General features: G+C 39.8%; 1 protein-coding gene across 5 annotated transcripts in view; it reads left to right on the forward strand.

The window, feature by feature from the left end:
* Nucleotides 1-17,767, forward strand: part of LOC120516524 (interferon-induced, double-stranded RNA-activated protein kinase-like) — a 68,185-nt gene that overhangs the window by 26,850 nt on the left and 23,568 nt on the right. For all 5 annotated transcript variants that reach the window (XR_005630857.1, XM_039738256.1, XM_039738258.1 and 2 more), the window contains exons 5-6: nucleotides 10,948-11,074; nucleotides 12,155-12,219. Coding sequence is in view for 4 of the 5 variants with exons in the window: in XM_039738256.1 (XP_039594190.1) it covers nucleotides 10,948-11,074; nucleotides 12,155-12,219 (192 nt within the window). In the remaining variant the exon portion in view is untranslated. The remainder of the gene's footprint in view (nucleotides 1-10,947; nucleotides 11,075-12,154; nucleotides 12,220-17,767) is intronic.

Consider the following 17,767-nt stretch of genomic DNA (forward strand, 5'->3'; position numbering starts at 1 on the left):
GCTCCCAGTCCTTTTATATTCCCTGACCCGGAGGTGTTCCTGCCCAACAGTCCACAAGTCCTTATTCCTTCCGGGTCAGGGTAAATAGTCCTTTTCTTCAACGCGGGAGCACGTCGTTTCTTCCTGTCACGTGACCGTGACGCACTCCCGGGTCATAGGGCACATAAGAGCCTACGAGCTCCCCTACAGCGACGCCTGGTGGCCCCCAAGGTATCCAGCAGGGCTGTGTACAAACACTACATAGTCCATGATGCCCTGCTGGAACTCGGGGCATGATCATGCTGTCGGGAGAGCTCCTCCTGGCGGCCTGGGGTTGAGGGCCGGAGTACAATGCCGGCAATCCACCACAATACTAAGCATCTCTCCCCTGCACATGTCTAAACCAACGCAATCTCGCCTCTCTGACTTTGTCTCCCAACCGTTACATGTATTCTGTCTTGTTCCTACTGACCTTTATTCCTCTCCTCTCCAGACCATATCTCCATCTCTCCAGGGTCTCCTCAACCTGCTCCCTAATATTGCTGCAGATCACAATGTCCTCACCAAACATCATAGTCCATGGGGACTCCTATCTAATCTTGTCTGTCAACCTATCCATCACCATTGAAAATAAGAAAGGGCTCAGAGTCGATCCCTGATGTAATCCCACCTCCAACTTGAATGTATCCATCACTCCTACCGCAGACCTCACCTCTGTCACACTTTTCTCGTGCATATACTGTACAACTCTTACGTACTTCTCTGCCACTCCCGACTACCTCATACAATACCAGAGCTCCTCTCGAGGCACCCTGTCATATGCTTTCTCCAGGTCCACAAAGATGCAATGCAACTCCTTCTGGCCTTCTCTAAACTTCTCCATCAACATCCTCAGAACAAACATCGCATCCGTGGTGCTCTTTCTTGGCATGAAACCATACTGCTGCTCACTAATCATCACCTCACGTCTTAACCTAGCTTCTACTACTCTTTCCCATAACTTCATCAATTTTATCCCTCTATAATTACTACAGTCCTGCACATCCCCCTTATTCTTAAATATCGGCACCAGTACACTTCTTCTCCACTCCTCAGGCATCGTCTTACTTTCCAAGATTCCATTAAACAATCTGGTTAAAAACTCCACTGCCATCTCTCCTAGATACCTTCTTGCTTCCATAGGTATGTCATCTGGACCAATGGCCTTTCCATTTTCCATCCTATTCATAGCTGTCCTTACTTCCTCCTTGCTAATCTGTTGCACTTTCTGATTCCCTATCTCCACATCATCCAAACGCTTCTCTCTCTCGTTCTCGTCATTCATCAGCCTCTCAAAGTACTCTTTCCATCTGCTCAACACACTCTTCCATCTTTATCCTTTATCACCTTAACCTGCTGCACATCTTTCCCAGCTTGGTCCCTCTGTCTAGCCAATCGTACAGGTCCTTTTCTCCCTCCTTAGTATCCAGCCTCTCATACAACTCATCATACACTTTTTCTTTAGCCTTCGCCACCTCTCTCTTTACCTTGCACCTTATCTCCTTGTACTCTTGTCTACTTTCTGCATCTTTCTGACTATCCCACTTCATCTTTGCCATCCTCTTGTTCTGTATACTCTCCTGTATTTCCTCATTCCACAACCAGGTTTCCTTTTTCCTCCTTCCTTTGTCCAGATGTCATGCCAAGCACCCTTCTTGTTGTCACCCTTACTATGTCTGCTGTAGTTTCCCAGCTGTCTGGTAACACTTCACTACCACCCAGTGCCTGTCTCACCTCCTCCCTAAACTCAACCTTGGAGTGTAAATTTTTCAACTTCCACCATTTGATCATTGGCTCTGCCTTCACTCTCCTCCTGTTCTTGATCTCCAACGTTATCCTACAGACCACCATCCTATGCTGCTTAACTACACTTTCCCCTGCCACCACTTTGCAGTCTTCAGTCTCCTTCAGATCAACTCTTCTGCATAGGATGTGATCTACCTGTGTGCATCTTCCTCCACTCTTGTATGTAACCCTATGTTCCTCCCTCTTTTTAAAATATGTATTCACCTCTTTACCTTCCTCCTCTCCTCCTGCCTCTGGACACGTCTCCCCCCTTCTTCTCCTTCTTTTTCTTCGGCCAACAGTAGTCCAATTTCTGCCAGCACCCTGTTGGCTAACAGTACTGGTGGCGGTCGTTGTTGTCTCGGGGCTTGACCGGTCCGATTTGGAAATTTGTATTGTTGTCTGCATATTGATTTGGCAAAATTTTACACCGGATGCCCTTCCTGACGTAACCCTCCCCATTTATCTGGGCTTGGGACTGGCACGAAGAAACACACTGGTTTGTTTATCCCTTGTGGCTGGGTTGGATATGACTGGAATGAAAAGAAAAATTTGGATGTGAGCATCAGTAGGCTTTGTGCCCTATGAATCAAGCTACCCCGACTATTCTATAACATTTCAATAATAATTTACCACTCTGATGCTGATCTTTCTGATCATAAAATAGGTCATTATGATAACAATTGACGAGAATTATGGTATTTGAGGGTTCCTCTAGAGGGCTTCTCTCTCTCTCAGGATTTGGCTCAAAAACTAATCAGCACATCATTATCTCATGACACGCTTAGGTTTGGTATTTTTTCACCCCAGCCATTTTAGCTCTAGACCGTCCTCAAGAAACTGTGACAGACAGACACACACAGAGACAGAAACACACCCATCATCGAAATATCGATGTTTTCAATATTAGGGGACCCTAAAACGTTGAGATCTGTTGAAAACTGGAGATTTTTGATGAATCTACAGCTTTCGCTCCTCCCTCATAGATGATAGGTTATGGTTGGGTGGTAGGGGAGGGCACAAAGCAAAAACAAGTCAAATTGATGCTAATTGTTTGCACAGTGGTCTGGCATTTGCTGCAGAGAGTTGACTTCACAATGTATACTTTCAGATAATTGCATATAAAGTTATTTTTTTGCATTTCTTTAACTGTGAGGAAATGCCAAGAGGTCTGTGCTGGCCTTAAACTATTTGTTACAATCTTAGCTCCCACACGCATTGGATTTTCAAGGAACAGATACCCCATAGATGAACCTACATCAGTGTTTCCCTAACCATTTTTCTGTGGTGGCACACTTTTGGTACCCAAAAACATCCCAAGGCACACCACTATCTTACTAACCGCAAACACATTTTATCTCAAATGGGACTACTGGAGAAGCTGGTAAAAAAAAAAAAAGAAAAAAGTCAGCTCTGCTATCAGCATTGGCAAACACAGCACTTAGTGAGCACTTTGGTGGCATCTCTCAGCTGCTTCATCCCTTTGCCCTCCCCTTATATGCCCACTCTCTGCTGGTCCTGTGAGGCTCGCTGGTCACCACACGACAAGGCAGATAGACTCTAACAGCCAGGAGACTTTTTCATTTTTTAGTAAGTGAATCTATTTAAATGTATTTATCCAAAGCTGTATCAATGACAGTAGATAATGCTATTTAAGCTTCTGAAGTTTCCCACATGTCAGAAGTGCTATAGACTGCATTTGTGTGTAAATAATGACCCCACCAAGCTACTTGGAGACCAAATATGTAAAATACAAGTCATTCTATAGCGCCAATGCACAGGTCATTACTTTTAAAGGAAATTGATGTGAATGTCCAGTCACACTGTACAAACGGTCATTCTGATGGGGGCAATCTCCTGTAGCAGGAGTGACATTGGGGCATTGCACAAAAGGCAAAAGCTGTAGCTTTGTGTAATTGTTAAATTCACCATATATGTTTGTATATACATATAAGGAATAGGCTAATAATTCTGAAGTATGTGCTTATATACAACTAGCTGCATGTGGTCTTCGGTAGAAAAAAAAAAACTGAAGACACCCTAGCAGTTTTACTATATTGGTGAACTTGGAGAGGCGTCAGCTAACTCTTAAGAATTACCGAGGGAAGAGGATGAGGACCCACCTGTGCTTGCTGCCCTCCTGCCTTTCATACGACGACACTGCTGATTCTATATCTTAGCCGTATTGCTGGCATAGGAGTCCTATTAATCTAAAACCTTCAGATAGCCAATGTTTTTAGTGAAAACGTCAAGTCTTTCCCTCCATTGCTGAGGTCTTTCACTTGCATGTTGCTGAACCGTGACGTTGTGTTTCTTCAGCCTTGTTGTTGCACGGCAGCGTTTACTGTGCACAGGTCTTTTGTAACAAGGGACGAAAAAATGGAGAAGGGTCTGGCTACAGCTTGCAACACCTATGACATAGATCGGGTAATGCCCACAATGCCAGTCACAAAACGCCCTTTGACTGAGATAACCCTCCTACAACCCTAATCTTAACCATAGTGTAACGGGGCCCTAATGTTAATCATAGTCAAATGCGATAGGTGTTATGTGACTGATGTTGGGGCATTACATGACTGATCTCATAGGTACTGCGGTCTACAATTACACTCTGTTGAAAAAATGTAAAAATGCATGCATGTGCCATCTAGTGGCTGTGGTTGATTGTGAGCAGAGTGGATGGCTCCATACACACACACACACACAGGTCTTTTGTTTGTATATCTATTGTGGTCAAAATTTAACATCTTATTAAGGAAAGAAACGTCCTCTAACAGGACAAATCAGTAATCAGTTAGGAGGAAAGCTGTTCGTTGTATCTTTTAATTACTGCTCGGCAAAAGGCCTTAGAGGGAGCATTCTTCAAAAGCAGTCCATTACAGCCTGGTCAGAAAAGTTAGGGAAACGAAGACTAGAGGTTCATTTTATAAAATGTTGAAATTTACATACAGGGTCAATCAATGCATACATTTTACTCTGGATTTGTTCATTGGTTTACACCCAAATGATTTATATAAAATAAAAGTATATTATATTATATCCTGGTTCTTCTTATACCTTTTGAGATGAGACACCACCCTTGAAAGTTTTGTGAATATAACAACTGTCCATTCTAGTCTGCTGATTTCTTAGTCATCTCTTAGCCCTCCTTCACTACATTTTGTATATTAGATCAACCTTTCTTCTGGTACATTCTTTATTTACTTGACCATCTCAGTATTGTTCCTAAACCAAATCTTATATTTCAGTGTACTTTTTGTTGTTCACTTGACCTTTATTTGGATTCCCACATTTTTTAACCCTTTATGCTATTCTTTAAGATGAATGCTATGTTGCCCTAAAATTATTCTTCCACACTATATAATTTAATTTGCTGCCAAATGCACTTTAGAGTGCTACTGAATACTTGCTTATTTTAATTGTTTTAAGTATGAAGTTCACTAACTAATATCTTTACATTTTTAATGTGAACAATGCCATTAGTATCTAAATAAGCAGTGTACAAATCCATAACCCTAACATATATAGACATTAATCTGCTATAGATTGACTTACAGCAGTTCTCGCGTTCCTAGTAGCATTTCCTTTGTTATGTTATGATAGATTAAATATTATTTCTTGATCAACTACTGAAGGGACCCCCTCTGTCTCTGTTATGTGCACCTAGTTTATGAAAATGAAATAAACTCTAAACATTTCCAGGCTGTCCCATACACCATCACATCAGTTTCATGCTTTAATTTGCAGGACATTCAACTTGAAGATTTTGCACCCTCCTCGGTGCTTTTTGAGCCCTGATTGATGTTATTGATAATCTGTTTAAATCTCACAATTGCGTGCACAGTTGTGGATTATACAAGCCAGTTTCAGTTAATGAGAAACACTTGACGTTTGAAGAACCTATTGAGCCTCATTTGCGAAACAAAGCTTACTGAGCTAAGTCTCGTCTTCGTAAGCGCAGTTCAATTTCCAGCCAATTTCCAGCTCTTCTTGGGTGACCCTTATTCTTAGACCAGTTTGCCAAAGCTAAGACCACCAGGAGTCACATTGTTCCTAACAACAGTAATCTATCATGGTCTGTCCCGAGTCAAGCTCTGAGATTTTGTTTTTTGCACCTTTTTGCATTTTAATTTCTTATTTGTATTGTTTTTCTAATTGTTTCTGCCTTTTTGCTTACTATTTTCTTTTGTTAGTTTTGGTAAGATGTATGTAATTAAATAGTTTTTTAATTTAGTTATTCAATGAGACTCCAAATTAGTTAATTATCTGCTATCAGGAACTGTCTTTAGGCTTTATGGCAGTACCTATGGACCACTTACTGTTATGTTTCAGCCAGCATTTTCCCTCCTGGCTCGGGTTCAAAGTTGTGTTTTGGGTCAATTTTGTCTAATTGTATTTATATTAATGTTTATTTTATTTACAATTTATGTTTTTCTGTTTGTAGGTTGGAAAAGGGGAAGGGTCTGAGTTATGTCCCTTGTGCTTTGTAGATTGTCCCACAAGGGGTGGAATGGTCCACCACCCTGTATAAAGGAAGGCCCCCATAGTACCTGGGGATGCATTGAACAAACTGGCAGTGCAGTGTGTTTTCTTGTGTTTCTGTGCTTTTGCTATTGCTTTGTGATTTTCTGGATTTTGAACCCTTTGCTCGGTTTTTGACCTCACCACTGGATTTTGTATTAGGACTGCATTTATTGATATTTTTTGATCCTCTGCTCTGTTTCAATCACCACCTTTGGATTCTGTTTTGGGACTTGTTTGGTATGTCTGCCTTCACTCTTTAGGCTTCAGGGCTTGTAAAGCCTTTTGCTAAAATAAACTTTTATTTTTATAAGTATCTGCCTTGCCCTTTGGGTGTCTAGTCATTTCCCCCCTCTAATGGGCCACATTTTCGAAAGTGCTTTGTGCTTTCGGGACTCTCGTATTTCATGACACTTATAGCACCTGCAGTCACTTCCACAGTGGAGGGGCATCAACCAAGAATTGTGTTAATGTCAATGTCAACTTTATTTATATAGCACATTTAAAACAACATAGGAATGCTGTGGCCAAAGTGCTTTACAATAATAGAATTAAAGAAAAACATAAAATTAACATGAATAACATAAAAGAAATAAAATATCCCTTAAGTAATGTTACATAATCACAATTCGGAAACCATCAGTATTATTGAAGGTCACGGAATGCAGATGAATAGAAATGAGTCTTTAATCTCGTTTTGAACAGTTCAGTTGTAGACGACTCCTTTATATGATGAGATGAAGAGATCCACAGGCGAGGAGCAGTAACTGCAAACACTCTGTCTGTCCCCCTTAGTTTTACATTTGGTACGAGGGACAACAAGAGACAACTGACCAGAAGATCTAAGCACTCTAGATGGCTGGTGTAAAGCACACAATTCAGATTAATAGATAGGATCAAGCCCATGTAAAGATTTATAAACTAGCAACAAGATTTTAAAATCAATTTGAAAACTGACGGGCAGCCAGTGTAAAGAAGCTAATATTGGAGAAACAGAGTCATACTTTCTTGCCCCAACCAGAAAGTGAGCAGCAGCATTCTGGACCTTTCTGGAGTTGCAGTAATGAAGGCAAGAAAAGATAAAAGCATGAGTAGCTTTCTCAAGATCCCTAGAAGATCTGAGAAACACCACATTTAAGAGGAGCAGTAGACGAAAAAGAGAAATTTAAAGTCACTGAAAAGTGTCTACCAGTTAGATATGACCTGAACCAGTTAAGAGCAGCCCTTTAAGCCCAACAAGATGTTCAAGCTCCAACAGCAATATCTCATGGTCAATGGTGTCAAAGGCAGCGGACAAGTCAAGGAGGACAAGGACTACAGTGCCACCTGAGTCAGCAATAATAGAGATGTCATTGAATACTTTCAGGAGGGCCATCTCAACACCATGATAACACCTAAAGCCAGATTGGTAGATCTCAAATAAATTATTGGAGTTAAGGTGATCAACCAATTGATTGTAAATAATTCTTTCTAATATTTTAGCCAGAAATGGCAAATGGGAAATCGGGCGAAAATTGACTAAAACTCCAGGATCTAATTCTGCCTTTTTTAGACAGGGATGGAGTGCAGCATGTTTAGAAAATGAGGGCACAACCCCTGCACTTACAGAATCATTGATAATGGCTAGTAAAGATGAGCCCAAAACATCAAAGGCTTCCACTGAGAGGCGTGGTGGTACAATATCGAGGGGGCTGGGGTCTGGTTTAAGGGTGTCAATAGTTCTTTTTAGCTGTGAAAGTGAGACAAGATCAAAAGATTCGAATACAATACCATGATTAACAGTAGGAAGTTCATAGCCAGTTGGAACAATACCACAGCGAATTTTATCAATTTTACTGACAAAGAATGAAAGAAATTGCTCACATGAAAGAACCATGCTATTTAATCTCATCACTGAATGACGGTGAATGGCCACATTAATTGAATTAAATAAGACCCTAGGATTCTTAGAATGACAGGATACTAAGTCAGCGAAGAAATCATGTTTAGCTTTCATAACTGCAACCTGGAAGTTGAATAGAGAAGTCCTAAAAATCTGTTTAGAAACAATCAGCCATCTTTTTTCCAATGCGTTTCGCAGTTCGACAGGCACGACGCAGCGATCACGTAGTTTCATTTAGCCAGGGAGCAGGTCTTCCCTTATTACAGAGTATCTTGAGTGGAGCAATTGAGTCTAATACTGTTTTACAAGAAGAATTAAATTCTAAGACAGAATCATCGATACAATCATATTGGACATGCACATCAAGACTAGAGAATATGGTTTTAAAATCGGATATAATAGAAGAATTTGAAAAGCGAGAGCAGCCTGAAGTACAATTAGTAGTAGGGACATCTACAGTAATATTCAAATCCATCATTATAGAAAAGTTATCAGTAAAAGAAACATCACATAAATCAATATTATTAATTGAAATATCACGTGTAAGAACGAGATCAAGGGTGTGACCGAGAGAGTGAGTTGGCATATTAATATGCTGGATAAAATCAAATGATTCCAATAGTGATAAAAAGTCATTAACCAAAGGTTTCAATTGACAACAAACGTGAATGTTGAAATTACCGACAATAAATGTTTTGTCATGGGAGAGGGTGATATTAGCCAAGAGATCAGAGAATTCAGAAATAAATAGATCATTAATTACAGGAGGCCTGTAAACCACAGCAAATAACAAAGAAGGGGAGCTGCACACTTTGAAAAGTTATAGTTCGAAGCTACTAAACGGACCCTTTGTAAGGCTCTGACACAAGAATATACTTTTAAAAACAGTGGCAATGCCCCCATCACGACGAGTCAGACGAGGAGAGTTTAAAATGGAATAACCTGATGGTACCAAATCAGTAAAACATGAAGAGTCACCATTTACAATCCAGGTCTCAGTGATGAAAAAGAAATCCAGTTTATTTGAGATAATAAAGTCTTGCAGAATAAAAGTTTTATTAGACACTGATCTCACGTTCAAGAGAGCAGCCTTGATAGAAGTAGAAGAGCTCGCTGTGGGATGAGCACTGGTGATGTGAAGATTAGCAGCGTTTACTCCCCGAGAGCACACCGAGGAAAAGTGATGCTGCCTTGAAATGGAGATATTAAATCCGATGTCCAGCGCCCATGAACCAGGGATGGAGTCCTGTGCAGGAGAGGATGGGTCGTATGCAACTTGCAGACATCGAGAAACCAAGGTCTGGAACTTGAGTTGGCGGTGTTTAACAGCAATACCGGCTCTGGTACATTTGCATCTCCGAGAGGCATTCATCTCATTCAGCAGGTGAACACCGGCGTCCAGGTGAAGAAGTCAGCAGATGAATAAAACAAAAGTGGAGGATCACATAATGTCCCATCAGGAGATGAAAATTGAGAGGAAAGCAAGCAAGAAAATATGTTAAGTAAAGAATCACGATCATAGGACAGTGGTCATTGAAATAAACTAATACAAAAGAACAAAGATAAAACATAGATTAGCGAGACGAGCAGACGGCCAGCCACACCAGTTGGTGCCATCTTGAATTTTGCTCCCTTAGATTTCCTTTACTTGAGATTTGTTTAATAGCAATTTTGTCCATTTAAGTCTGGGATCTTTCAAGCTTTTGTTTTTTTGGATTAAGAAATTGGCTGTTGTTTTTTTTCACTTGTATTTTAAAGGTAATCAGTTTGGGCTTTTGGTTTTCATTTGTTTCTTTGTATTTTGAGTCTACGTTTTAGATTTTTAGATTGTAGACAATAAGACAGAGTATTTGATTCAAGGTTTAAATTAAAACAAATATATTTAATAGGCTCCATTGAAAATTTAGGCCCTGCAGAACAACAAACAGGAGTATACCTTTGACCACTTCCACAAAAGTGCTGACACTTGCGATTTCCAATTCAGATTCACTGGATAAACTAAAATAGGCATCTGTCCATCTCGGAACATGATGGCCAGTCTCTTTAGTGCTGCTGAGTACAACATCTGGAGTGACTCAGTAATCTGATCTTTGCATGGAGGTCTCTTTTGCAGGTATTGCATACAAGGTTGCATTTTGAAACTGGAGCCCGAGTTTGTTGTCTCTGCCTCCTGCGTTGTCTTCTGTCCTTTAGCTGCAGATTGCATCTTTTTTTGCCTCTCTTGATGGCTTCTTGAACAACCCAGCGCCAGCCACTTCAGTTGCCTGTGAGCCGTTCCCAATTCTCTGGGTCAATGCCTTTCATCTTTAGGTCACGCTTAAAGATGTCTTTATACTGCAGTGCTGGGCAGCCCACTGGGCAATGTCCTCTGGCCAGCTTGCCATACAAGACACCTTTGGGAATGCGACCATCTGGCATTCGATGTACATGTCGTCTCTGGCTAAGGAGAAGATTTCAATGAATTGCCTTAATTCCTCTTGGATTTTGTCCAAACCAATAAATGTTTGTAATTGCTTAACATTCTGGCGATAATGGCCAAGAGTGTATTCTTTTACGTATGCTCTCTCTCTATAAAAGTCTCTTCATTATAACATAATTGATTGTCAGGAGAGCTCAGAAGAATTAAGCAAAACGTAAACACCATAAAACACGGTGACACATAATGATTAAGCACTTGCAATAAAGCAGGACTAGTTCTTATCCTTATTACTTTGCTTTTTTAATTTTTTTTTTTTTGTCAGGTTTGCTGCCCAGTTCATAACTAGTAACCAAGAATTTGGTTATGCTGTAGCTGAAAAAAAAAAAGAAGCAAAACACGAGGCAGCAAAGATGGCATATGAGGAACTCATTAAAGACGGCCATGCACAGGTAATGAGGGACATTTGGACAGTGCAAACGTCAAACATTTCTGTTACTTTGGATTTGTAATGAAATAATACTGTGAGAACAGCGGCGTCTTGTTTAATCCAGTTGTCATTAGGCATGAATAGCTGTGTAAATACCATCCATTATCCAACCCGCTATATCCTAACTACAGGGTCATGGGGGGTCTGCTGGAGCCAATCCCAGCCAACACAGGGCACAAGGCAGGAAACAAACCCCAGGCAGGGCACCAGCACAGGGCACACACAAACCCACACACCAAGCACAATTTAGGATCGTCAATGCACCTAACCTGCATGTCTTTGGAAACCAGAGTACCCGGAGGAAACCCACACAGACACAGGGAGAACATGCAAACTCCACGCAGGGAGGACCCTGGAAGTGAACCCGGGTCTCCTTACTGCAAGGCGGCAGCTCTATCCACTGCACCACTGTGCTTCCCTTGTGTAAATACCTTTATTTGCAAAAATAACCCATTTAGTAAAGTAGTTAGCCACCTAATACAGCATTTCATCTGCAAAAGAGGCTCAAATGTAGAATTGAATTCAAGCACACATTCCCGTGAAAAAGGTTAAAGGCTTTTAAAAGGCAGCCTATAATAATATGGCAACGCCAGGTATTTGCTCCTGAAGTCCACTGAATTTGCAGAAATGGTTGAACAGGTACTTTAGTCCATCTCAGCTGCCACATTGTTAAGTAAGTAACTCAGTTTTATGCTGATGGCCTTTTAATTAGTGATTAAAGACAAAACAACTGCTTGCTGTATGTTCCACAAAAAGACTTGGCAGTTGAATTATTTTTTTAAATTTTAGTGAATAGTGTACTGAAGATAAAATAAAACTTTTGAAAGACGCACCCAAAGGAAAGTTCAAATAAATCCATGTTATTGTCTTAAGCTAAAATTGTTCAATGCAAAGAGCCATGATGGGTAGTGGGTTGCGTTGGTGCATTGCTGATAACTGATAATGTTGGAGAAATGCTGAATCAAAACAGATAACGGCACCGTGAAGTTGTTTTTCAGTGTAATGTAAATAGAAGTTTTACATTGCATTTTTGTATTTTAAGGACGGAACAGTGAGTGGAAGTATCAATGGAGAAACCAGGGCTCCAGTGGTTCCAGACCTTAAAGAGTGAGTATTTACAAGGCCACAGATTTTATCACTGGTTTAACGTTTTGCTTGTTATCCACAGAATGTTGTCAGCTCCATTATACATTCAGGTGTACCTATAAACAGAACTGTTATGTTTGCAATATGGACATTTTACGACAGTGTGTTCTTGTTTGCCGTAAGGTGTTTGGGGTTACAGGGTGAGTTTCTGGCGGGATTAGTGGTTCAGAAATAAATGCCTTTCTGAGACAAACTGCACCTGTACGTTCTCGTATTGTATGTAATATTTTGGTAACAGGGATGGCTGAATTTTCACCTATCTATCTATCTATCTATCTATCTATCTATCTATCTATCTATCTATCTATCTATCTATCTATCTATCTATCTATCTATTATATAGTGCCTTTCATATCATCTATCTTTAGTATGTAAAACCCTTCTCTCTTTTCCATTTAAATTTGTTTTCAGAGCAGGAGTTGCGTTGTTTGCACAGGGATGGCTGAATTTTCACCAATATCTATCTATCTATCTATCTATCTATCTATCTATCTATCTATCTATCTATTATACAGCTTTTATCTATCTATCTATCTATCAAGTGTTAGTAATGTAAAGATCTTTTTATTCTATCTATTACTATACTATGATGTATGTATTTATTTATTGGTAATTTACTGATTCTCTCAGACAACTGACATAACACAATTTGCTCTCAAATCCACTTAATCCAATTTAGGGTCAGACAGCCAAATACTGGACAAGTGCCATGAGCATGGGAAAGGCGCTATATAAATAAAATATATTATTATTATTATTATTATTATTATTATTATTATTAAGGTGGCAATCTAATGTGTGACCCACTCATTCACATACTGGGGCCAATTATGAGTCATAAATCAGCTTAACCTGCCTGTATTTTTGTAACAGGAGGACAAATTCTCCACACAGGGAGAACATGCAGAGTTCACATGTACAACAGTTAGGTGTGGTAATAAAACTCAGGTTGCTGGATTTGTAAAGCAGTGAGATCACCCAGCAAGCACCATGCTGCCCAACTTATCAGCAAAAGAAATGCATCTATTCATCCATGTATTCACTTTAAATGGCCTCTAGTACAGTTCAGGAGCAAAGGTCCAGGAGCCTACCCTTGCAGCAAGGCAGGAGGGCAGCAAACCAGACCCAGATGGGATGCCTGTCAATACCAGGATATAGTCTCACACACACACACACAAACACACACACACACACACACATTGGACAAGATCAGATTTCTGATAAATATAATCTACACAGCTGTGTCACATGATGACATGTCATTTTGTAACCTGCTTAATCCAGACCAGGGTCCCATATAGAGCTGGCATAGGACACAAGGCAGGAACAAGCCCTGGGCAGCATGCCAGTCCATCGCTGGGCAAACACACACAAACACACACACACACCCAAACACACACAAGGCCCAGTTTAGCATCACCAGTTCACCTAACTTGCATGTCTTTGCACAGTGGGAGGAAACTGGCGCACCTGGAGGACACCCACACAGACAAGGGGAGAAAGTACAAATGGCACACCTGGTTACCTTACTGCGAGGCAGTAGCGCTACAACTGTTCCAACATGCCACCCTGTGTCACATGATGTGACAGCAAAATTCCATAATGTTGTGAAAAATATACAAAGATATGGAGACAATGACAACTTTATTTCTTTTGCACACCCAATACTGTAGTACTAGGGTGTTGTACCACGTCAGCCATTATGAATGTAGTGGGAAGTCAAGCAAAATGACACCTTTTATTGGCTAACTGAGCAGATTACAATATGTATTTGAATTTCCCCTTGGGATTAATAAAGTATCTATCTATCTATCTATCTATCTATCTATCTATCTATCTATCTATCTATCTATCTATAGTATCTAAAATATGCAAGGACAACTCAGGCCCCTTCTTCAGGCAGGATGTATTCAATACATATCACATATACATTACATTACATCCTGCCTGAAGAAGGGGCCTGAGTTCCCCTTGCATATTGTAGATACTGTAGATAGATAGATAGATAGATAGATACTTTATTAATCCGAAGGGGAAATTCAAATAAATATTGTAATTTGCTCACTTAGCCATTATAAGGTGCCATTTTTTGCTTGACTTCTCGCTACACACCTAATACTGCAAGTTAAAATAAAGCCATTTATTATTCTACAGTTTATTCTCCACATTAACATTCTAAGAATTCTAAGAAGAGCAGGACAAGGCTCCCCTGGAGAGAGGAAAGGCAGTCCACGGACATTAAAGAGTGAAGTGCGAAGGAAAGGTGATTGGGGCGAGGAGCCCAGTGTACTGTGTGGGACTGTGAATAAACGTACTTTTGTATAAAGATGCGGTGTCTGTCTGATGGTGTTCGGGCATGTCTCACAGTTGTTTATATAGTAAAATTATTTTAAAATGCTAAAAATAAAATATAACATTAATGTAAATCATTATTTTCATATCATTTCTGTTTATAGAGTGTGTTTACTGTGCAGCCTTGACTTGATTGTCGCACATGCAGATCTGTTTGTTGTATTTCAGAAGGTTTATGCTGTCATATTGTATTTAAATTCTCTAATGTGAACAGCAGTGAAATAAGATTGCATATTAACGTAAATTCTAGCCCAAGGTTAAAGTGCAAAACTCAAATAAGCAACACATTAAAATGCTTACCTGAATGCTATCAATAATGAGAGTAAAATAAATAAATTGTAATAATATGCAGCTAAGCATAATTATGATATTACAGCAATAACAGAAACCTGATGGGGATGAGCAGGACATGGAGGGGCAGACGTTTAACAGGAAGGGACAGACAGAACTGAAAAGGGGGGCCGGGGGGTGTTGCTCATTTTGTGAAACAGAATTTAAACTCAAGGTCTCTTCATTTGGATGATAAGCCCACCTTAGTGAGGTCATCTGGATTTTTCTGGAAAGCATTCAAGGATGAGGCTTAATTTAGGAGTGTGTTATAGACCTCCTCCCAATGCAGTCACCAATTTAATTTACTAATATTAACAAACTAACGTAATTATCAACTGTTTAATAAGCCATCAGGGAGGGGGGAGCCTGTCTGCAGTTTGTATTTTGTAATAATCAGATAGAATTGAGGGTGTGCATGTGATTGGACCACATGGGTCAGGTGACCAGCATATCATGCAATTCTCAGTGTTTTCGAAGAGCGAAGAGAAACAGACGTGGCAGAGCATAAAAGGAATAAACTGGAATAAACGTTTAGGTGTGAAGACAGAGAGCAAAGAGCAGTGGAGCTGCTTTAAAAACATTTACATAGGACACAGGACAAGTTCATCCCAAAATCTGGAATTAGAAAAAAGCAAATATTTTCCTGTTTTAAAAAAGCAATCTTTGTGGAAGATGGTCTGGGAGTGTCATCACTTCATGTGTAACTCACATCAAAAGACCTGTCTATTTAAATTTAAGAAAAATTCAGCATTTTATCTAATGCATTGTGAATAACTATTAGTGCATATGCTTTATTGACTACTTAAATTATTTTTGTCCTGCTTATTCCCTCCCACTCAGCATCAAAAGCACCAGAACTCGTCCATTCAGCAGTTAGACAGGGCAGCCAGATGACACCTGCAGTCAGATGTGCTGTTCCAGTTTGAAGGGACACTTAAAATGACAGGCATGTCACAGCAGTGTGGTACAAAAAGCCAAACAGACATATGGGGGATATGAAAACGTGACAGAGACAAACCTGCAAATCCAATAACTGCAAACGTTCAGGAATAAATGGTCAAAGTGGACCACAACAGTAGTGTTTGGTCAGTGGTCTGTGATATTCTTCTAGCATTTCTGTCTTCTTATTATTGATTTTTCTAAAAAAAAAAAATCACATTGACTGGGAAAGCCGTGGCCTGCTGAGTTTCTTTTAAGTATAGTAAAATGTAAAAGTGCTCAGTTAGTAGTGAGACCCTCATCATGTCTGCTTCCACTCACGTAAGGGGCTTGCTTTTCGCAGTCCAATGTCAGCTGGGCAAACCTGTGCAGTTCTGTCATTTAATCTATTGTCACTATGCCTTATAATACAACAAAAAAGATTAAAATTTATGATCTACTTCTGAATAAACATGCAGCAACAATACAGGACTGAGTACAACAACACAACAGACGTAAATGACTAATGTGAGCAAAAAAAACCCCATAAAATATTCAAACCTTAAATGAACAAACATCATATAATAATAATAATTCTTTGTTTATTTGTCACATGCATAGTTATACAGGACAACATGCAGTGAAATGAATCTTTTTCGTATACCCCTTGGGGTCAGAGGCTGGGATGCCAGTGCAGATCCTTAGCCTCAGAGCCACCACTCCGCTCTTATAGAGTACTGAACAGGCATAGGGAATACATCAAATAGAAATACTAAGAGTAGGATGAAAAAAATAAATCAAAATACAAATTGGCAATTATCAGAGTGCTTTAATCTAATGCTATACTGTGTGAATTCATCCTTAAGGTTTATTAATGGCACCAGTCCATTGATTATATGAGATGTCTCTGTCCAGTTAGAAGGCATTGGGAGCTGCAGCCTACTGTGGGGACAATGGGCTTAAAATAAATGTATAGGAGTGTTAGGAGGGGGGCTGACAACAAACCCGTACAGCTAAACTTTTGATTAAATGTAACTATTTCAGGATACAAAAATGCCTTTTTTTTATGGCATGGAACAAAAGTGCCTGACTCATGTTACGAAAGTTCCCTACTAAAGTTACAAATGTGTCCTTTTTAGGTTACAAAAAGACCCTAACATTTTTCTATCTATCGTGAGAAATTTCATTAGCAAGAACCTCTTAACGACTGTATAATACATTATATGTATGTGTATTGTCAGTGATGAGACAAGAGCCGCAAAATAAGATTTGGGGGCAGCCACCTGTATAATTTTTCCTGGCTGTCCAAAACAGAAGTAACTGGTGAGGTTGAGATGGTGGTTTATAAAGTGTGGCACAGGAAGTGAGGTAATTGTGATTGGAAATGGAAGTGAAATCATCTGGCTCGTGACAGGAAGTGACATCATGGAGGCCAGACGGAACTAAATTTAATACAAATCAAAGCAGGTTTTCTTTCCTTACACCTCACTTTTAAAACAGCTGTTCCAACATAGAATTGAAGACATACTGGTGGCTCAATTACTTAATAACCTGGGAAAGGAAGACTAAGCCGACACCTCAGGCTATTGATATGGACATCTGGGACAACAATTTGGTTTATAGCCTGGAAAAGACGGACATGAGGCAACATCAAAAAACTTTATTATCTGGGAAAGAGTTTGAGCAAAATTCATCAATTATATTGACAGCCAACCAATCAGGTGCATTTGTTGTGAAACCATGGCATGCCATTTCATTTCATTTCAAAATATGCCTCATTCTGAAAGCAACGTCAGAGAAGAAGAAAGTAAAGGAGAAGAAAGTAAAGAAGAAGAAGAAGAACGGACGAAGACGTTACTGGTCGTCAGAAAAGCACCATGAACATTGATTGCTAAATCAAACGCCGCCC

The sequence above is a fragment of the Polypterus senegalus genome, chromosome 16 (genome assembly GCF_016835505.1).
Source record: "Polypterus senegalus isolate Bchr_013 chromosome 16, ASM1683550v1, whole genome shotgun sequence".
Lineage (NCBI taxonomy): Eukaryota > Metazoa > Chordata > Cladistia > Polypteriformes > Polypteridae > Polypterus > Polypterus senegalus.